General features: G+C 39.4%; 1 protein-coding gene across 1 annotated transcript in view; it reads right to left on the bottom strand.

Annotated features, from left to right (window-relative positions):
- Window positions 1–4,132: 4,132 nt before the first annotated feature.
- LOC140528704 (nuclear envelope pore membrane protein POM 121-like) overlaps window positions 4,133–23,705 on the bottom strand; it is a 49,075-nt gene continuing 29,502 nt past the window's right edge. The window contains exons 5-6 of the mRNA XM_072646774.1: window positions 14,593–14,752; window positions 4,133–8,461 (exon numbers count right to left, since the gene is read on the bottom strand). Coding sequence (XP_072502875.1) covers window positions 6,945–8,461; window positions 14,593–14,752 — 1,677 coding nt within the window. The 3' untranslated portion in view covers window positions 4,133–6,944. The remainder of the gene's footprint in view (window positions 8,462–14,592; window positions 14,753–23,705) is intronic.

Here is a 23,705-nt window from a genome sequence, read left to right as displayed (position 1 = left end):
ACCAGGTATGGGTCATCTTTAACCCCACTCTCCTCCTCACATCCAATTAATCATCACAACTTTTCACTTCTCTTTTAAATATCTTCTGGTCAACTTCTGGCTAAGATGGCTGCCTGATCAGAGGCAGAAACCTTAGCGCTCCCAAACCTACTTCAGCAAAAACCTTCTTAAAATAACTCACGTAGGCATTGAGATTTTAAGAGAAAATTAAATAGGAAATGATATTACAACACTAATAATCTTTTAGTGCTATATGTTTCTAATTTATTTTCAGATCTCTGAGTGATTTAATACTTTCAGTCAGAAATTTTCCTCCCTAAAATGTACAAATTATGTATCATACAAAGACTAAGTGCAGTTGCTTAGAGGGACAAAAAACCAACCCAAAGCTATCTTCATTTATAGCCTTTAATTTCTCTCAGAAAGAAAGCTTTTCCTTTAGAATAGAAAAGACAAAAAGATTGCCATCTCAGAAACCTTGTTCTTAATATCAAATCTATTTTTTGAATATATAATTTATTTATTTTCAGTTCTTAACATTCACTTCCACAAGAATTTGAATTCAAAATTTTCTCCCCATCTCTCCCGCTTCCTGACCCCAGGACAGCATGTACCCCATCCACCCCTTCCTCCAGTCTGTCCTCCCTTCTATTACCCACCCTTCTTCTATCTCCTTTCCTCTCTGTTTTCCTGTAGGTCAAAATAGATTTCTATACTTCTTTGCCTGTATACTTAATTTTCAGTTACATGCTAAAACAATTTTTGAAATTCATTCTTAAAGCTTTGAGTTCCATATTCTCTCCCTCATTGAGAAAACAAGCAATTCAATATGTGTCATACATGTATAGCAATGCAAAGCACTTCCATAGTAGTTATGTTGTAAAAGACTAACCACATTTCCCTTTGTCTTATCCTGCCCTTCATTTATTTCATTCTCTCCCTTGACCTGTCCTCCACAATAGTGTTTGCTTCTGATTATCCCTTTCCCCAATTTGTTGTCCCTTCTATTATCTTCCTGCTCCTATTCCTTTCCCCCTTGCCTTCCTGCAGGGTAAAATAGATTTCCATATCCAATTGAGTATGTGTTATTCCCTCCTTAAGCCAAATCCCATGAGAGTAAGGCTCAATTATTTCCTTTCATCTCTCCCCTCTTCCCCTCCATTGTAAAAGCTCTTTCTTCCCTCTTTTATGTGAAGTGATTTGCTGCATTCTACCTCTCCCTTTCTCTTACTACTAGCACATTCCATGTCTAGATATCTCAAACTCATCATGCTCAAAACAGAATTCATTACATCCCCACCCTCTCCAATCTAGCTCTCTTCTAACTTTCCCAATTTCTGTCAAAGATACCACCATTCTTTCAATCTCCCATGTTTTAATCTCAGCATTATCCTTGACTTCTCATTCTCCCTTACCCTGCATATCCAATCAGTTGTCAAATCTTGCCATTCTACCTTGACAACATCTCTCAAATATGGCCCCTTCTCTATACTTACACAATGACTATCTTACTTCAGGCCCTTATTATCTATTGCCTGGGACAGCTAGGTGGTGCAGTGGATAGAGCACCAGTGCAGGAGTCAGGAGGACCTGAGTTCAAATCTGACTTCAGACACTTGACACTCACTAGCTGTGTGACTTTGGGCAAGTCACTTAACCCCAATTGCCTCATCCTGGGTCATCTCCAGTCATCCTGATGAATATGTGGTCACTGAATTTAGATGGCTCTGGAGGAGAAGTGAGGCTGGTAACTTGCACAGCCCTCCCTCACTCAAAACAAAGTCAAGTGCAAGTCATATCATCATTTCTCTAATGGCATGGTCTTCTTCGGCAACGAGGGACAAACACACATACACACACGCAGTTCACACTAGGCTGACTAAAGATTAAGAAATGCAATTGGAAATCACAGAAAGTGACTACTTTTACCCTAAGACTAAACAGAAAATCTAGTACAAGCCAACAGACACTGGGGAAAGGCCTGCCAATAAAATCTGCACAAGCATGGGTGAAAAAACTTGCAACCTCATAGCATGAGCAGAGATAGGTAAAAAAAAAATATGCTGCCTATATTTGGAGGCAACTAGAACAAATGGCTCCTCCAGAAAGAATTAGAGACATACAAAGTAAAACAACTCTAAGGTACCACCTCATACCTATCAGATTGGTAATATGACAGAAAGGGAAAAGGATAAATGTTGGAGAAGATATGGAAAAATTGGAACACTAATGCATTGTTGGTGGAATTGTGAAATGACTCAACCACTCTGAAGCACAATTTGGAACTATTCCCAAAGGACAATTAAGCTCTACACACTCTTTGATCCATCAATACTACTACTAAATCTGTATGCTAAAGAGATCATAAAAATGGGAACATATACAAAAATATTTATTGCAGCTCTTTTGTGGTGACCAAGAATTAGAAATTGTGGGGATGCCCCTCAATTGGGGAATGGTTGAACAAGTTGTAGTATATGAATGTAATGAAATACAATTGTTCTATAAGAAATGAGGAGCAAGTAGACTTCAGAAAAACCTAGACTTATATGAACTGATGCTAAGTGAAGTGAGCAGAACCAGAACATTGTGCCCTGTAACAGCAACATTGTATGACGAGCAACTATGATAAACTTAGCTTTTCTCAGCAATGCAATGATCCAAGACAATTTCAAAAGACTCATGATGGAAAATGCTATCCATATCCAAAGAAAGAACATGACGAATGCGGAAATATGTCTAACATGATTGTATACATATACACTATATCAGATTACTAAGGAGGGGTAAGTAAGGGATGGATGGAGAAAGATTTGGAACTCAAAATCTTAAAAAAAATGAATGTTGATGACTAAGGTGAAATTATGTTCAATAGGAATGTATATGTAGAGCCTACGTCAGATTGCATGCTGTCTTGGGGAGAGGAAAGGGGAAAGAGGGGGAGAAAATTTAAAACTTTTGGAAGTGAATGTTGAAAACTAAAAATAAATTAACTTAATAAAAAAGAAAAGAAAAAAGAAAAAAATGAATGTGAAAACTATATGTATAATTGGAAAAAATTAAAATACTGTTAAGTAAAAAAAGGTCTTTTCGGTAAGATCAAGAGTAATGCAAGATGGCCATTGCCAACACTATTATTTGATACAGTTCTAGAAATGCTGGCCATAACTCGGAAAAAAGACAAAGAAATAGAAAGAATAAGCTCAAGCAAAGAAGAGGCACAATCATCTCTACTTGCAGATAATATCAATAAAAATATTAATCAAAACAATTTATAAATTCAGAAAGTTAGCAGGACATAAAATAAACCTACAAAACCCATCCTTTCTTTATATTCATGACAAAACCCAGCAAGAGACAGAAAAAGAAATTCTGTTCAAAATAATAACAAAATGCATATAAAAATCTTAGCATCTCCTTAAATATTCACACTCAGATTTCTTCATAACAAGAAATGATAGCACCTAAATTAGTCAACAGATTTAATGTATATTAAACTAACTATACTAATATTACTTTATGAATTAGATACATAACAAAATTTAAAGGAATAAAAAGTCAATCATCTCCGAGAAAATAAAGCAAAAAAATTAGTGGAATGAAGAATGTCTAGCATTACTAGTTCTCAAACTACAGTGAAAAGTACAAATCAAAATTATTTGGTACAAGTAAAACAACTGATCAATGGAATGAATTAGGTCAAAAGACCCAGAAATAATCTTATATAGTATTAAAGACTCCCTAATTTGCAAAACTGCTGGGAAAATTGGAAAGTAGTTTGGCAGATTAGGTGCACACCGATATCTTACACCATATAACACTACTGATTCAAAATGGATACATGATCTCAATGTAAAATACCATATTATGAAAAATGTAGAGGAAAATGGAAGGAGGTACTCTGAAAAACTATTGCTAGGGGAAGAATTCTTACTTAACAAGGGATAAATGTGATCATATAAGATAAAATGGATGATTTCATAAAGTTTAAAAGCTTTTGCATGAAGAAAATCAACACATTTGGATAAGAATTAGAAGAGAAGCTTTTAATTGAGGGAAAAAAACTTTCCCACAAATATGTCTAATCAAGGTCTGATATCCAAGGTAACTAATTCAGATATCAATCAATCAGTATTTTTAAAGTTACATATTCATTTTATTATATATTTAAATTTATTTAAAACATAAATACAAACTAATAACAGGAAAAAACACTGCCAAGTGCACAGCAGAACATAAGAGAGGATTCAAAATATAAAGCAATGAATTTCCATTTCAAATAACCCTACATTATAAACACAACACAGTGTTCAAAGCTATCCATGTTTTCTTTTCTTCCTTATAGGCTTTCTTTTGTTCTCTGTTGTGTACTTTTTACTTTATCCCCTCCTTGCCAAGAAGGCTACAATTAAGCATGGATTTACACATGCACACACACAAACACACACATATACCTATATACATACATCTATACTCATACACCTAATACTGTAGTCTGCTTATTTCTGATGGGGTATAGACTCTGGGAACCTCCTTGGACTCCCCTTGAATCTTCCCACTTAGCCTGGCCTTTCATACTCAAATATGTTACCCTTAACCTAGCCTGGCCCTCCATTGTCTGCCCCACCTGCTTCCCACTCAGAATTACATCACTAGTCACCCCAGACCCATCAAGATCCTCTTTAGACTCTCCTCCCAGACTACTAGACCACCTCTAGATCTTTCCCACAGTCTTTCTGTGTATAAGTTCCATCTTGCCTCCATGAAGGCACTCAGATTGAATCCAGCTCTGACTCTGTCTAGCTGAGATTCTACCTGGCCTGCTTGCCAATATAAGCATCACAAATGGTTAGGCTTCTTAAGAGTCACCCAATATGATGGACCTTCAATAAACTTTGTTTTACTTTGGCTGAAAGAAGGCTTGAGTTGAATTCATTCAGCAGGAACTGGCATGTTGGTATTTTGGGGTCCTGAGCACCCTAAACCTCATCATTATGATTACCTGACCTCAACATTTTCACTTGTCCTGTGTCTCTGAAGGTGAATGTGGGAAACAAGGAAGTTCTGTTTCCACAGAGTTATGACCTACCCACCATCAGATTAAAGGTCAGAAACTTATGTGCAGGTTTGATGAGCTGTTTGAAGGAGAGCCTATGAGAGAGGAGAACATGAAGTCACATGGTCAAAGGATGGTGTGGTGTAGAGTCCAAAATTCGGAACAATATAAATGGCTTACATTGGTCTAAACAAATTGTAGTCTTCCTGTAGCCTTACTTGGAAGCTACCTGTTCATTCAAGAGGAATGAACGTAGAAGGCTCTCCCTCCTTCTGAAGAGGGGTGGAGTCAACTTTGGCCAAATTCCTCTGAACTCTACTTTAATAATTTTTTCTTGATATCTTTCTGTGTGTCAAGCATGTCTCTAACATGTATAACATCTTCCTTCATGAATTCCAAATCTTTCCATATGTCTTGAAATTCACCAGCTCATCATTTCCTACGCCATAGCAATATTCCAGCCTTATACTGTCTAGTTATTTTAAATAGTCTAATACAATATTGAATAATATTGGTGACATGTAGTATAGTTTCCCTATTTTTCTCTTTTGATTAAATCTATTTTAGCTTTAGCTTTGTCTGAGATCATGATTACTGACCCTGCTTTTTTTTTTTTACACAATATATTTTATTCCTGATCTTTATTCTATGTTTGTATTTCTCGTTTTTATAAGATTTCCTGAAAATTCTTTTCATGTTCTGGGCTATAATTATTTACCATTTATTTTCCACCATTCTACATTCCTCATTATCTTTCTCACGCTATTCCTGTACCTCAATAAGTATTTTTTAAGCATGTGCTATGTTCAGGCACTGTGTAAGGCATGAGGATACAAGTATATCTATAAATACACAAAGCATAAATACTGGTGTGTGACCTTGGGAAGGTCACTTATACTTTTTGGGACTCTCTTCTGTAAAATAAGGGGGTTAGACGAGATGAACTCTGCAGTCTCTTCTAGCTGCTGACTTAATATCCTTTTGCTTGTGCCTTTTCTCCTGTTCCACATCACCCTTCAGGATTTCATTCTATTACATTTTTCCTCTTTCATTTCTTTTTTTACAGCATTCTTTAGATTTTCTAGGCACTTAATAACTACTCTATCTGTCTAGTTACTTTCCTATCTGCTCTGAAGGACAACCACACACCTGATCTAACTCAGGATCCCATCTTCCCCACAGTCTGGTTATCTTATTTACAGTTTCCATTGTGAAATTCACAATATAATGCACATTAATACTAAGACTATTACATATTTTTTAAAACGATGACTCCACATTTAAATCTTAGACAAGAGACTTCTTGCCTATCCCCACCAATTAATCTCTCTTTATTTTTCTTTTTAAAAATTCAGAACTTAACCTATTAACAAATTTATAAAAAAATGAATTCAATTTTGAACTTAACTTGGTCAAGCTGGTAGACACACACACGAAGACAAACACAGACACACACATACACACACACACATACACAAGGAAGGAAAGGAAAGACAAGGCTGACAATATGTACACAAGTTTCTCCAGTTTTAGTAGGGGAATTGTTCAAGTACAAAGAGTTTGTTTCCACCCTGCCTCTTCCAGAGTGGCCACAATCTTGGCAGCTACATCTAGAGAAGTGGGTTTGGGCTGGGATGAGTTTATTGTACAAAGGTGGGGACAGTGACGAGGCTCTTCACAGCAGGAGCCAAGGTGGTAGTGAGGGAGGAGGCAGTTAGGAAAGGAAGGAAAAGGTTTGCGGGGGGAGGTAGGGCAATACCAGTTATTTCTTTTAGGTATGCTATCTTCTAGCCTTCAGTTGCTGTATGGGCCCAGGGGTATTGGATCCTCCAACAATGGAAAACTAAGGGGTCAACGGCTTGAAAGATGGCCCTGGTCTCACAAAGCTCTAGGCTGATGTGATTGGAGTCCCAAAGGAAAGGCCACTATCCACTGTGTGTCCTTCGGGGACTAAAGCATTCTGGGCAAAGGTAGGTGTGGAAGTGCCTCCAAACCCAGGCTTTTCCATAGTGGTGCTGGCCTCACTGAAGGCAAAGAGTGTGCTCTGACTTGGTGTACCCAGGGAGTTCTGGTTCAAGGTATCCCCAGAAGAGGTGGTAACACTGGTGGTGGTGCTCAAGCTGGTTCTGGGGACAGCTGTACTGGCTGCAAAACCCCTACTGCTATCTGCAGGCGTAGAGCTACCAAATGTGGAGGAGGCCTGTGTTATACTGCTAAATATGAAACTGCTGGTGGTCTGCGTGGTGGCTCCAAAGCTGGGGGTGGTGGTTGTGCTGAAAGAGAAGACTGAGTCGGTGCTGAAAAAGGCTGACTGCGTGCTGGCAGAGGTGACAAAGGAGGTAGGGACCTTCTCCTTGCCAGAGATTGGCTGAGCAGCCCTGCCAAAGGTGGACTGGGAGAAGACTGGTATTGAGGCTGCCAAGTCCCCAAAGCTGAGCATGCTTGTAGTGGTCATCACAGTAGTGGTGGCAGTGGTGGCAGTGGTGGCAGCAGCAGGTTTGTTCAACTGGAACATGAAGCCAGTGGACAGGGTGGAGTTGGTGCCAGAGGCAGGGGCAGCCCCAAAGACAAAAGGCAGCAATAAGGAGGAGGGAGTGGTGGTGGTGGTGTTGGTGGGAGGGGCACTGGCTGTGGTCCTGGCCAAGTTGCTCAGCCCAAAGCCAAAAGTGTTTTTGGAGCCTGAGTCAGTGATCCCACTGGAGGAGGTAGTGGCAGCAGTAGCAGGTGCTGCAGGGGACTGGACATTTGGGGGAACACTACAGAGGGGTGCCAGGACAGCTGTGGTAGGGGTTACAGAAGAGGGTTGTTTCAGGAAAGGAGATGCTGAGGTCAAGGGCACAGATGTATGTGGGCCCATGTTACCAAAGATGGACTTAAAGGTTGCACTGGAGGTGCAGGGTGCTGTGGGGAAGACAGAGCCACAAGACACAGGAGCTCTGGCAAAGGGGCCAGCCAGCAAAGAAGCCCTACTCTCCATTTTAGGGGAAGCTCCCCAGATGGGTTTGAACACAGGAGTAGAAGGAGCTGAAGCAGTGGGAGGAGCTGGAGCTGAGGAAGTCAGAGGAGGGGCACTCAGCATTCCAAAGAGAATGTTCGGCTTGGGGGAATCCTCGAGGCAGTGCTTGGTGGAGTTGTCCAACACAGGTGCTGGGGAGGACTGGCTGGTGGCAGTGCCATTTGAGATGTGCATGGAGGACAAAGAGATGGCAGCAGAGGGACTTTGCTCAGAAAACCCGGTGGCAGTGGGTGGGCTGGCTTGCTTCAGTGGGAAAGGCACCCCAGCACTTGCTCCAGATGGTCCTGTGAGGGTTAGTGGGCTTGGGGAGTTCTGTACCTTCTCTACACTGTCTAGCAAGGGATTGGTACTGGAAGCTGGAGGAGCAGTGGATGAAAAGGAAGTAGTCTCTGGGGATGGTAAAATGAAGGAAAGAGATTGATGTAAGCAGGTGCCTAATAAATGCTTAACAAATTAATTAAGACATACCAGGGGAAATAGGGAGAATTTAGATACTTGAAATTAATGAATGATTTAAACACCTCCTTTTGGTCACTCAACACCTTCCAATGCCCTCTCCACCCAATCATGTATAATTCTTGTGAGGAAGGCAGTCAGCAAACCCATCTGGAGTTTCTTCTTTTCTGGCCCATACCATCTTTTAGGAACAAATCTAATGAGCAAAATAATACGGTGGGAGGCACAGAGAGATCACAACAAAGAAAAGTTACAAATTGGAGCAAATGCAAAATTCCCTAAAAGTAGATTTCAGTGGCTCCAAACTGATCATCCTACTTCTGCCAGGAGATGACAGGGTGGTAGCAATTAGTCTGTTTTTAAAAAAAGAAATAAACAACCAAATGATGAGGACAACCACCCAGCTGAATCCAGAAGAGAGATCAGGACTGGGGCTAGCAGTCAACCATTAAACTTTTCTTATAAGCCTGGCTGTGGAAACAAATACATTAGTGAAACTGTGCTTGGCTTGTTCTCCATGGAGCTGATATTCTATCAGGCACAAGACAACATAAACACACAAATAGAAATAAAATCTACATGATGTAAATGAGTAAAAGACTGAGGAAGAATCAAAGAGTAACAGAAGGTATTGATTCCTTGCAATTAGTCCTGTATAAGATGATAGAGTAGAGTGGAGCCAAGATTGTGGAGTGGCAGCATGGACTTTCTAGAGTGCTTCCACTCTAAAATGCTTGTAAAAAATAACTCTAAACAAATTTTGGAGCTGCAGAACCCACAGAAAGACAGAGTGAAGCAAATCTCCAGCCCAAGACAGCCTGGAAGATCTCTGGGAAGTGTCTATTGCACCACAATGGGGGCAGAGTGCAGTCCAGCACGACTCAGCACAGATGGGACCTGAGCAGTCCTTGGCGAGACTGAATTTCTCGCACCTATGGCAGTTTCCAAACTTCAGGACCCCAAAACGCCAAGGAAAAATTGGAAGGTCAGTGGAAAAAGCCCATTGGACCAGTGTGGGAGAGTGGAGTGGTCTGGTCTCAGCCCCAGGGTGGCAGAGGGGGAAGGGGGCGAAGGAGCCCTCAAAAGCCACAGTGGAAGCAGGGGCAGAGATAGCCACTGTTTCTGGAGCTTTAGGCCCACAGATTGTGGGGGAATTGAGTGGCTGACAGTACACACTCCACCACTACTGGAATCAGAGATCTACCTTAACAAAGTGCTCAAAAGTCAAGTAAATGGCTGGGACAGTGAGCAAAAGCCAGAAAAAGAATCAGATTGTTTAATCTTACTTTGGTGACAAGGAAGACCAAAGCATTCAAACAGAAGAAAACAAAATCAAAGCTCCTCCATCCAAAGCCTCCAAGAAAAATATGAATTGGTCTCAGGCCAAAGAGGTCAAAAAGGATTTTGAAAATCAAGTAAGAGAAGTGGAGCAAAAATTGGGAAGAGCAGTGAGAGTAATGCAAGAAAATCATGAAAAATGGGTCAATTGCTTGCTAAATGAGACCTAAAAAATGCTGAAGAAAATAACACTTTAAAAAATAGACTAACTCAAATGGCAAAAGAAATCCAAAAAGACAATGAGGAGAAGAATGTCCTAAAAAGCAGAATTGGCCAGACTCACTGAAGAAAATAATTCCTTAAAGGTTAGAATCAAGCAGATGAAAGCTAATGGCTTTATGAAAAATCAAGAAATTATAAAATAAAACCAAAGGAATGAAATCTCAATGGAAAAACAACTGACCTGGAAAATAGATCCAGGACAGACAATTAAAAAATTATGGGACTACCTGAAAGCCAGGATCAAGAAAAGAGCCTAGACATTATCTTCCATGAAATTATCAAGGAAAACTGCCCTGGTATTCTAGAACCAGAGGGTAAAATAAATATTGAAAGAATCCACCAATGGCCTCCTGAAAGAGATCCCAAAAGAAAAACTCCCAGGAATATTGTACCCAGAAAAACTGAGTACAATATTTCAGGGGAAAAATGGCCATTCAATGAAATACAGGACTTTCAAGCATTCTTGATGAAAAGACCAGAGCTGAAAAGAAAATTTGGCTTTCAAATACAGAATCAAGAGAAGCATGAAAAAGGTAAACAGGAAAGAGAAATCATAAGGGACTTACTAAAGTTGAACTATTTACATTCCTACATGGAAAGATAATATTTGTAACTCTTGAAACTTTTCTCGGTATTTGGGTAGTTGGAGGGATTATACATATATAGATAGACAGCGAGCACAAGGTGAGTTGAATAGGAAGGGATGATATCTAAAAAAATAAAATTAAGGGATGAGAGAAATGTATTGGGAGGAGAAAGGGAGAAATGGAATGGGGCAAATGATATTCACAAAAGAGGCAAGAAGAATCTTTTGCAATGGAGGGAAAAAGGGGGGAGGAGAGAGAGAAAAAGTGAAGTTTACTCTCATCACATTTGGTTTAAGGACAGAATAACATGCACACTCAATTTGGTATGAAAAATCTATTTTACACTACAGGAAAGTAGGGGAGAAGGGAATAAGTGGGGTGAGAGGATGATAGAAGGGAGGGCAAATGGGATGAAGGAGTAATTAGAAGTAAATGATTTTGGGAATGGACAAGGTCAAAAAAGAGAATAGAATAAATGGGGGGGCAGGATAGAATGGAGGGAAATATAGTTAGTCTTACACAACACGACTATTATGGAAGTCTTTTGCAAAGCTATTCATATATAGCCTATATTGAATTGCTTGCCTTCTCAGTGGGGATGGGTGGGGAGGGAGAAAGGAAGAGAAGTTGGAACCGAAAGTTTTGGGAACAAATGTTGAGAATTGTTTTTGTGTACAACTGGGAAATAAGAAATACAGGTAATGGGGTATAGAAATCTATCTTGCCCTACAAGAAAAGAGAGAAGATGAGGATAAGAGAAGGGAGGGGTGTGATAGAAGGAGGGCAGATTAGGGGAAGGAGTAATCAGAATCCATGGTGTTTTAGGGTCGAGGGAGGGGAGAGATGGGGAGAAAATTTGGAATTCAAAATTTTGTGGAAATGAATGTTGAAAGTTAAAAATAAATAAACATTAAAAAAAAAGAAAATCTGACTTTTAAACACAAGAATCAAGAGAAGCATGAAAAGGTAAACAGGAAAGAAAAATCATAAGGGACTTACTAAAATTGAATTGCTTATATTCCTACATGGAAAGATAACATTTGTAACTCTTGAGACTTTTCTCAGTATTTGGGTAGTTAGAGGGATTATATACATATACACAGAGGGCACAGGGTGAGTTGAATAGGAAGGGATGATATCTAAAAAAACAAAATTAAGGGGTGAGAGAGGAATATATTGGGAGGAGAAAGGGAAAAATGGAATGGGACAAATGATCTCTCATAAAAGAGGCAAGAAAAAAGTTTTTCAATGGAGGGGAAAAAAAGGGAGGTGAGAGGGAAAAAGTGAAGCTTATTTTCATCACATTTGGCTTAAGGAGGGAATAACATATGCACTCAATTTGGTATGAAAATCTATCTTACACTACAGGAAAGTAGGGAAGAAGGGGATATGGGGGGGTTTGGGAAGGATGATAGAAGGGAGGAGGAGGTAATTGAAGTAAATACTTTTGTGGAGGGACAAAGTTAAAAGAGAGAATAGAATAAATGGAGGCAGGATAGGATGGAGGGAAATATAGTTAGTCTTTCACAAAATGACTTTTATATAAATCTTTTGCATAAGTGCACATGTACAAGCTCTATTAAATTGTTTGCTTTCTCAATGGGGATGGTTGGGGAGGGAGGAAGGGAGAGAAGTTGGAACTCAAAGTTTTAAAAAAGAATATTAAAAATTGTTTTTACATGCAACTGTGAAATAAGAATTACAGGTAAGTGGAGCATAGAAATCTATCTTACCCTACAAGAAAATAGAGGAGATGGGGATACAGGAAGGGAGGAGTGTGATAGAATGGAGGGCAGATTAGGGGAAGGGGTAATCAGAATGCATGGTGTCTTGGGGCAGGGAGAGGGGAGAGATGGGGAGAAAATTTGGAACTCAAAATCTTGTGGAAATGAATGTTGAAAAATAAAAATAAATAAATAAATTGAAAATAAAAGATGATAGAGTAGAGCCACAGAAGCTATGAGATGAGATATTCAGTGAAGATTATAGAAGAAGTAATAGTCATTGTAGTAACAGTAGGTGAATCCCTGCTTGGGGGCACTGCGGCAGCTATTTATCAACTTGGTAACAAGAAAAGAAAGGATTGTTGTCCTCCCAAAACATATATTGAAGATCTACCAGATTTGTCAGAACAGATGACAATATTTACTTCTGGAGGTTGATGTGGGAACAAATGGTACCATGGGGAACTACATGAAAGAGTGGATAGAGCACTACACCTGGAATAAGGAAGATCTAAATTCAAATCTGGCCTCAGATACTCAATAGTTATGTACCCTGGGAAAGTCACTTAACCCTCTTTGCTTCAGTTTCCTTATCTATAAAATGAATTGGAGAAGGAAATGGCAAACCACTCCACTATCTTTGCAAAGAAAACCCCAAATGGGGTCATGAAGAGTCAGATATGCCTGAAAAATGACCAAACAACAACATAGATAGAATGCTCATAAAACTTTACACAAAGATAATTCAGAGCTAAGTGGAATTGCTAAAATAGTGAATGACAGAGCAGGGATTCAAAGACATCTGGACTGTCTAGATTATTGGGCTGAATCTGATAAGATGAAATTCAATTGAGATAACTATGAAATTCTTATACTTGGGTCAAAAAACAAATCAACTTCACAAGTTCAAGATGGGAGAGGCATATTTAGACAGCAGTTATTCTTACAAAGACCTGGGGTTTTTAGTGGACCAGAAGCTTAATTTGAGTCAACAATGGGATTGATGTGGGAACCAAAAAAGCTAATGTAATCCTGGGCTGCATCAGAAGAATAGTTTACAAGAATAAGGACATGATAGGGCCACTGTGCAGTTAGTTCCCTAGCCATACCTCCTCTGGAATACTGTGTTCAAAGTTCTTACTGTCGTAAGTTAAGAAGAACATTGGTAAACTGGAGAGAGTCCAGAGGAGGGCCACCAGGATAATGAAAGGTTTTGAATCCACTTCTTAGGAGGATCAGTTCAGGGCATTGGTAATATTTAGTATGGAGAAGACTCAAGGAGGACATGATAACTGTCTTCAACATCTGAAGAATTAAACAGCATGCAGAGACAATGGAGGAGATTAGGGTTTTGAAAAGGTTCATTTTCTTTTTTTCATTTCCTTCCCCACCTTGTCCAATGTGGACAAGGTGTTTCAGTTCTCCCCAAAATTGCTCTCACATAACCCCCAACTACCTTCACCCTACCATCTAGAATAGAATTTTTGTCCCAAATATAATGATTATTAATTCTGGGGCTACTAAGGAATGATGATGACAAGAAACTTTGGAAGATTCATATAAACTCATGCAGAGTGAAGAGAGCAGAACCAAGAGAACATTTTTTTTTACAATAACAACATTAGTATAAAGGCAAACAACTTTGAAAGACTTAAGGACTCTGATCAATGCAATGATCAATCATAGTTCCAGAAGGAGGAGGTGGTCAGGTGATAAGAAAGCATGCTACCTAACTGCTGGCAGAAAAATAAGGGACTCAGGATGAAGAGTAAGACATACATTTTTAGACACAGTCATTGTGAGAATTTGATTCACTTGGCTATGTATAAATGCCACAGGGACTTTTTTTAAATCCCCAATGAGGATTAGAAGAAGAAAGAAAAGTTTAGGCCTAGGGGGCAAAAAAAGAAAAAAAAGAAAAAAAAGAAAAAAGAAAAGAAAAAAAGTCATTTAAATATTTTTTTCAATGCACAGAAGAAAACAGAAGGAAGGTCAGAAACAGCCATAGATAAGCAAGAGAGCTTTGAAAGTTACATGGTAAATTTATTGTATATTTTAAAAGAAAAGCAAGTTAATATGTAATAAAAGTCTATAGTTAAATGTATAAATATTTTTCTGTTCTATTATGAATATGGAAATCCCAGTTGGATTTAAGATCAAAATAGCTTTGTTTTGTTTTTTAAAGGTAATTACCTGGGCTAGTTGGTTCCTTTGTTTTCTTCTCTTGAAGGTTGTGTATTGTATATTTTAAAGTCTTTTTAAGAGAATAGGCATTTTGAAAAACGTTGTGGATCATCTCCCGGTTTAATTCAATCTTTGGTGGATACACAGTTTCAACAAGTTTCGAGGCTTTCTAAAACAAGGCAAGTGGTTAGCCTAGGAAAAGTTCACAAAGTCAAGCTTCACAGAGTTAGAAAACGGACTTTGATTAAGAACCATCTAGCTCAGCCCCTTCACTGAACATTTTTGAACATATTTCTTCTCTGAAAATATGGGTTATGCACTGAAACATCTCTAGGGCTCCCTCCAAGTCATGCAGTTTTATAACCTCTAAGATATGTTTGCTGCATCCCTCTCCTTGCCCACTTGTATGTTTGTCTTTGGTTCTTGAAAAGGACCATAGCATTAAGTTGATGACATGACTTGCAGTTGACCTTGATTTGACTGAGAGAGGGCTGTGCAAGGTCACTAACCTCACTTTCTTCTCCTGAGCCATCTGGGTCCAGCGGCATGATATTTTTCAGGATGACTGGAGATGGCCCAGAATGTAATGTAAGACCTAAAGGCCAAGGTCTTATCACAATCTTACTTTGAGTGAACTACACCCATTCAATGGATAGGCTTCTATAAGTTACTCAAGGGATGGCCCCTTTAATAAAAAAAAAAAAAATCAAATTGGGAGGGGAAGACCCTCAGGGTTTGTCTTTCTAAAGCTTTGCCCAAGTAGGATTCTACTTCCAGTGGATGTGGGGGTGGGGGTAGGTGTACTGTCCCAGGCTTCAGGTATTTTGCATCAGCTGCTTGATTTCTCTGGGCCCAGAAGCAGCCTAAATGTGAATGGTCACTACACCTAACCCTCCACAATCTATCACATGCATCCTTTCTCCTCCTCCATATACACATTATTTCAGTCTCTCATCACCTCTTAGCAAGGCTTTTATTTAATTTTTTTCAGGAATCAAGCAAAAATTCAATTTCAAAGTGAGGGAAATGGCTTGCAAGCAAGGAAGCAGATTAGACACATGTGCTGGGACCTCCCAGGCAAATCTCAATACTTATACCAGTGGCTATGCAGTGAGTGGTAGCCCTGACAGTGAGGGGCAAGGGCAACAATGTGACAAGTTGGATGGGTGGCAGGACCAGTACTTGTCCAAGCTTATCTCCTGCTAGTCTGAGCTTAGAGATCACCTAGTGCAGGTCAAAGCAATACAATAATTACGTGATTTTGCCAAAGGGTGAGCACAAACAATTGTTGTTATGCCAAAATCCATGCCAGCTTCATGGCACTGCCCTTCACTGGGCCTACTCCAGAAAAAGATGTATCCAGCAGCTCCAATTTCAGTAAGGTGACCTTTATTTGCCAACCTTGTTTCACTCAGGGCTGCCATTTGGATGTGATACCTGTTGAGTTCTCTTGCAACAAGAGCAGTTCTTTCAGGTCTACTGGATTTTGTGTTGTCTATTAGCATGCACACATTCCATGTGCTGATGGTGAGTGGAATCATCTTTGCAGATGTTTTTGTACATTTTTTTGTGTTTCGACAGCAGAGTAGGATTCCCCTCCTGCTGCGGTAATGGTTGGGTAAGCAGGCAATGTTTAGGGCACCTTTTCTAGCCCCCTTCCTCACACCAGGAGGTGAGCAGTACAATCCTTAAAAGACTGCTCAGACACCCAGGGGCTCCCGAGTCCCACTGCTGCTTCCAGTGAGAAACGACCCTATGGCCTGGGCTGCCTATACTAATTTTGGCCTAACAACACCAAAAAACACAGGTGCTCCATCAGCTACCACCACACCATCCATACGTGGAATCATCAGTTACAACAAATGGAGAAGTTTTGAATGCTGTGAAGTTCACTTACCTTGGTAGTGTACTTTCTAGGGATGTACACATTGACAATGAGGTTGATGCACGCATTGCCAGAGCTAGCTCAGTGTTTGGGAGGCTCCAAAGAAAAGTTTGGGAGAGAAGAGGTATTAGACTGACTACAAAACTGAAGATCTACAGAGCTGTTGTGCTGACCTCATTGTTATATGCTTGTGAAACATGGACAGTCTACCAGCACCATGCCATTGCTTCCATTTGAACTGTCTTAGGAAGATTCTGAGGATCACCTGGCAGGATGAGGTACAAGACACTGAAGTCCTTGCTCGAGGTGAACTGCCAAGTGTTCAAACTATGCTTCAGAGAGCCCAGCTCTGATGTCTGACCACGTTGTTCGAATGCCAAATGTACGCTTGCCAAAAAGACTATTTTATGGAGGACTTGCATGGGGCAGGCGATCACATGGTGGTCAGAAGAAGCAATGCAAGGATACTCTCAAGAACTTTGGATTTGATTGTGTGACATCGGAGACACTGGCACAGGACTGCTCAGCATGGTGTGCCCATATCAGAAAGGGTGCTGTGCTCTTTGAGCAGAGCAGAATTGAGACAGTACAAAGTGAACGCAGGATGTGCAAATTTGGGATATCTACCCCAAATATTCACACGGACTATCTGTGCCCAATCTGCGGTAGAGCATTCTGAGCTCATATTGGTCTGATCAGCCACAGTCGGACACACTGAAATTTCACTTTGCAATGGTGATGTCATTTTGGTCCTCTTTGAAGACAAAGGAGTTGTTATGCCAAGTTATGCCAGTTATGCCAAGCTCAAGGGACAGTGTGCTTGCTGTACCTTAGCTCTGGAAAATAGGGTGTCTTCTAATATCTTGACAGGCTAAATATATCTTTTCTGCCTAGTCACAAACAGTTAAGGCTGGGTGTTCCATTAATGATATGAAGCCAGGCTATCAATCAATGAACAAACTTTTTTTTAAGTTAAAAAAAATTCTTCAATCTGCACTCATTATAGGTTCTCTTTCTGGATGTGGATACTATTTAAAAAAAAACTTTATTTTTAGTTTTCAACATTCACTTTTATAAAGTTTTGAGCTCTAAATCTTCCTTTCTCCTTGTTCTCCCCCTCACTGAGACCTTAGTAGGACTTTTGTAATGGCTTCCTAATAGGCTGCTGAGCTTTCAGTCATTCCTCTCTCCAAATCACCCTTCATACAGCTGCCAAAATCATCTTCCAATGGCACAGAGCTGGCCATAAAAACCCTTCATTGTCTACCCATTGCCTGTAAACTCCCTAGCTTACTTTTGAAAGTCCTCAGTAATCTGGATTCAACCTACCTTTTCAGCTTTATCTCAAACTATTTTCCTTCATTAATAACTCTTTGTGTTCAAGTATAGCTGTTCCTGACCTTGACATTTCATCTCCTGTCTCCTCCATGTTTTTATGAACAACTGGCTCTCAGGTTTGGAATGTGCTCCCTCCAAAGGTCTCAGCTACAGAAAAATGTTTAGAGAAGCTCTGTTTATTATAGCAGAAATGAAGTGGATACTCAATAGTTGGGGAATGAGCAACATGTCATGTATGAATGGAATGGAACTACTAAGGAGCTGTACGAAATGATCCGTGCTAGAAGAGAAGCCTGGTGACATAAGCAGAACCAGGAGGACAATGTAAAGGGAGGGAAAGCACTTTGCAAGACTCCAAAAGGCAGATCAATGCAGTGACCAATCATGACCTCTGAGGGCTTGTGGGTGAAGTCTGTGTCTCATCTTTCCTCCAAGAGTTACTGCACCAGAGGTGTGGAATACAGGAAACATTTTCTGACATGGCCACTGTATTTTGCTCAATATTCTGATTTGTTACAAGGGAGGCTGTCAGTGGAAAGTGACATAGCTGTAAAAGAACAGCAATACAATATATATATTTTTTAAAATGCACTTCCTCCTCCACTCAGCCTCTCAGTATCCTTGACTTCCTGCAAGGCTCAGCTCAGTTGATCTCTCCACTGTTAGTCTAGTCTCCTTCCTCAGATAACCGTCAAATATTTTTGTGCATATATTCTTCTTACCCCACCCAATAGACCATCCAATAGACTACCAGCTCACTGAGAGCAAAGGATTGTCATTTTGGTAGCCATAACTCCAACCAAATGTTTCTTGAATTGGATTTGACCAAGGATGCTGAAACTCAGAGGAAAAAGCAACCTGCCTAATACCCCAGAATCCTTCCTTTAAGGTCCAGATAACTTTGCTACATCACAGGTGGCCCCCTGAACCTGAGACGGGGGGAAAAGGGCAGGGACTGGGCCTGGATTTCACAGGTATAGGGAACTCCTACTTAAAGAAAATCCCTTTATGGATGCAGATCAGCACCTGCTTTGTTTAGAGCTGCCTAGAGCCCTGAGAGATTAACTGACTGGCTCAAAGTCTCATAAGCATTGTGAGTCTAAGGCAGAATCTGAATCCAGATCTTCCTGGCTTTGAGGTCAGCTCTCTTTCCACTGTACCACTCTACCTCTCACATAATCAAATGTTCATGGACATTATCGATCTTGACCACGAGGGGAAACCTGGTGAAACTGCACCATTTCAGGAATGCACCACTCCACTCCTCCCCCAACTCCCAGAAAAACAACTGAAAGGAAATGTTTGGCTGAGAGTGGGCAGGGAGTTTGCTAGGGTGTAGGGAGTACAGAACTAAATTCCATGCTAGGCAAGTGTAGGACCTGGGACAAATCAGTCTGTGGGTCTCTCTCCCCATAATTGCATGAATTCAAATGAAACTGCATCTCAACTAAGGCAGAAAGGCATATGTGTGGAGGTGGGAAAGACCTTCAGTTTGCTGCTCCCTAGTAAAGCCAGTATCATACTCTGTTATAGGAAGGATGGTAGATAAGTATGAGGACAAACCAGGCTGATATTGAAAAGGGGGAAGAGTCCTCCAGCCACATCATCTTCATGCAGATTTTCCCATGTGTCTCTGACCTCCTCACAGTTCTCATTTCTGACTATACAATAATATTCCAAATCAAAGGATTTGGACACAGATGTATAATACCAAGAACCCTTCACTTCAATAGACCAGTGGTCAAAGGCTAGAAAATTTTTAAAAGAAAAACTGTAGACTCTAAGTAACTGCTTGACACTAGGTTCCAAATCACTAAATAGTAAGAAAAAATCAAGTTAAAACAACTCTGAGGCTTCATCTGAAATTGAGCAAATTGGAAACAAAATGACCAAAAAACCCCCCAAACACCTCAATGTTGGAGGGTCTGCGGAAGGCAAGTACACTAACATGCTGTTGATGGAGCTGGGAGTCAGTTCAGTTGTTTTGGAAAGCAATTTGAAACTACGCCAGAGAGGTGACTGAACTATCCAAATCCTTTGACCCAGAGATCCTTGAGCAAAGGGCCCAAGGAATTCAAAGTCAGAAATAAAGGGCCAACATACACTAAATTTTCATGGCAGCCCTTTTGCTAGTATCAAAGAACTGAAAACAAAAACAAGATTTCATTGTGTGGGGAAAGGCTACATGAATGCAATGGAACAGTATTGTGAGGGAAGAAATGATACATGTCAATCAAAGACATATGGGAAACCTCGTATGACCTGGTGATGAATGAAATGAGTAAAACCAGGAGCAATGCACAATGTCTCCAACGGTACAAGTGGAAAGAAAATTAAAAGGAAGTAGAACTGTAACTGAAAATAATAATAATATATTATAATATTTTGATCCTGCTTTAAGGTTGCAAAGGGCTTTCGAAACATTATCTCGTTTTATCCTCACAACTATCCTGGGAGGTAGGTGCTATTATTCCCATTTTACAGATGAGGAAACTGAGATAGATAGTGGTTAAGTGAATTGCCCAGGGGCAAACAGGTAGGAAGTATCTGAAACTATATTTAAACTCAGGGCTTCCTGATTCTAGGGTTCTATTTACTGTACTACCTGTGCAGGTAGAAGAGATAATATACCTCCCTCATCCCAGCAGTGTAGGAGGGGGAGCACCACTAGGATAGAACATTATATGCATGAGCAGGGGAAGTCATTGTATTAGCTATATTTGTGGGTTATTTTTTTTTTAATTTTTTTTTTTATTTTGTAATGTTTAACAATCACTGCCATACAATTGCGATTTTATCCCTCCCCACCTACTCCCCACTACCCCCCTCCCTCCCCACAACTGCATACAATTCTGTATAGATTCTACATATACTTTCCTATTGAGTATATTTTCACTATAGTCATGCTATGTAGTCAGACTAAGATAAATGAAAGAAATCGTGTAACAAATCAGAACATGATACACAAACACATACACATACACAAACATGATCTGCTACAATATGTGAGTTACTTCCATATTTCTCTCTCTGAGTGTGGCAGGCATTTTGCCTTGAGATCCTCCATTGGGATTTTTTTTTTTTTTTTTTGGTAAGAAGTTCTTGTGTTATTACAAAAATCTAAGTCTACCAGAAAAAACTCTCACACACTGTGGTTGTTGCTGTGCATAAAGTTCTCCTGGTTCTGCTCCTTTCACTCAGCATCAGGTCATATAAGTCCTTCCAGGCCTCTCTGAAGTCTTCTTGTTCATCATTTCTTATGGCACAATAGTACTCCATTACATTCATATACCATAATTTATTCAGCCATTCCCCAATTGATGGACATCCCCTTGACTTCCAGTTTTTGGCAACTACATAGAGTGCTGCTATAAATATTTTTGTACATGTGGGACCCTTTCCCATTTTTACGATCTCTTGGGGATATAGTCCTAGTAGCGATATTACTGGGTCAAAGGGTATGCACATTTTTGTAACCCTTTGGGCATAGTTCCAAATTGCTCTCCAGAATGGTTGGATGCGCTCGCAGCTCCACCAACAATGAATTAGTGTTCCAGCTTTCCCACATCCTCTCCAGCATTTATCATTTTCTTGTTCTGTCATGTTTGCCAATCTTATAGGTGTGATGTGGTACCTCAGAGTTGTTTTGATTTGCATCTCTCTAACCAATAGTGATTTAGAGCATTTTTTCATATGATTATAGATAGCTTTAATTTCTTCCTCTGAAAATTGCCTGTTCATATCCTTTGACCATTTATCAATTGGGGAATGACTTGTATGATTATACATTTGGATCAGTTCTCTATATATTCTAGAAATGAGGCCTTTATCCTCGAGCTTAGCTGTAAAAATTCTTTCCCAATTTACTACATCCCTCCGGATTTTGGTTGCATTGGGTTTGGTTGTGCAAAAACTTCTCAGTTTAATGTAATCAAAGTTATCCATTTTGCATTTCATAATGCATTCTATCTCTCCTTTAGTAAAGAATTCTTCCCTTCTCCATAGATCTGATAAATACACTATTCCTTGCTTCTCCAGTTTATTCATGGTATCAATCTTTATACCTAAATCATGTACCCATTTGGACTTTATTCTTGTGTACGGTGTCAGGTATGGGTCTATGCCTAATTTCCGCCACACTGTTATCCAGTTTTCCCAGCAATTTTTGTCAAACAATGAGTTCTTATCCCAGAAGCTGGGGTCCTTGGGTTTATCAAACAGAAGGTTGCTATATTCCTTGCCTACTGCATCTTGAGTGCCAAGTCTATTCCACTTGTCTACCTCTCTGTTTCTTAGCCAATACCAAGTGGTTTTGATAACTGCTGCTTTATAGTACAGTTTGAGGTCTGGTAGCGCTAGGCCACCTTCCCAAGCATTTCTTTTCATTAGTCCCTTTGATATTCCGGACCTTTTGTTTTTCCAAATGAATTTTGATATTATTTTGTCCAGCTCTAGAAAGTAATTGTCTGATAGTTTAATTGGTATGGCACTAAATAAGTATATTAATTTGGGTAGAATTGTCATTTTTATTATATTAGCACGGCCTACCCATGAGCAACTGATGTTTTTCCACTTACTTAAATCTGACTTTATTTGTGCAAAAAGTGTCTTGTAATTGTGTTCATATAATCCCTGGGTTTGTTTTGGCAGGTAGACTCCTAAGTATTTTATACTGTCTACCCTAACTTTAAATGGGATTTCTCTTTCTATCTCTTGCTGTTGGACTTTGTTGCTAATATATAGGAATGCAGAAGATTTGTGTGGGTTTATTTTGTACCCTGCAACTTTGCCAAAGTTGTTTATTAATTCTAGTAATTTTTTACTTGAATCTCTGGGATTCTCTAGGTAAATCATCATATCATCTGCAAAGAGTGATAACTTAGTTTCTTCTTTGGCTATTTTAATTCCTTGGATATCTTTATCTTGTCTAATTGCTACAGCTAACATTTCTAGTACCATATTAAATAATAGTGGTGATAATGGACAACCTTGTTTCACCCCTGATCTTATTGGGAATGCATCTAGCTTATCCCCATTGCCTATAATGCTTGCTGAAGGTTTTAGATAGATACTGCTTATTATTTTATGGAAAGTTCCTTTTATTCCTACATTCTCCAATGTTTTTAGTAGGAATGGATGTTGTATTTTGTCAAAAGCTTTTTCTGCATCTATTGAGATAATCATGTGGTTTTTGTTAGCTTTGTTGTTGATGTGATCGATAACGCTAATAGTTTTCCTAATATTGAACCAGCCCTGTAGTCCTGGTATGAATCCTACCTGATCATAATGTATTAATCTCGTGATAAGATGCTGTATTCGTTTTGCTAGAATCTTATTTAAAATTTTTGCATCTATATTCATTAGGGAAATTGGTCTATAATTTTCTTTCTCTGTTTTGTCTCTTCCTGGTTTGGGTATCAAAACCATATTTGTATCATAGAAAGAATTTGGGAGGACTCCTTCTTCCCCAGTTTTCAAGAATAGTGTATGTAGTATTGGAATTAACTGTTCTTTAAATGTTTGATAGAATTCACTTGTGAATCCATCTGGCCCTGGAGATTTTTTCCTAGGGAGTTCATTGATGGCTTGTTCAATTTCTTTTTCTGAGATGGGGTTGTTTAAGTATTCAACTTCCTCTTCTGTTAATCTGGGCAATTTGTATTTTTTAAAATATTCATCCATCTCGTTTAGATTATCGAATTTGTGGGCATAAAGTTGGGCAAAGTAGTTTCTAATTATTGTTTTAATTTCCTCCTCATTGGAGGTGAGTTCACCCCTTTCATTTTTAATATTAGTAATTTGGTTTTCTTCTTTCTTTTTTTTAATCAGATTGACCAAAGGTTTATCAATTTTATTAGTTTTTTCATAAAACCAACTATTGGTTTTATTTATTAATTCA

This window comes from Notamacropus eugenii, chromosome 2, assembly GCF_028372415.1.
Source record: "Notamacropus eugenii isolate mMacEug1 chromosome 2, mMacEug1.pri_v2, whole genome shotgun sequence".
NCBI lineage: Eukaryota > Metazoa > Chordata > Mammalia > Diprotodontia > Macropodidae > Notamacropus > Notamacropus eugenii.
The sequence above is the reverse complement of the archived record's forward strand: the minus strand, read 5'-3'. Positions and strand labels throughout refer to the sequence as shown.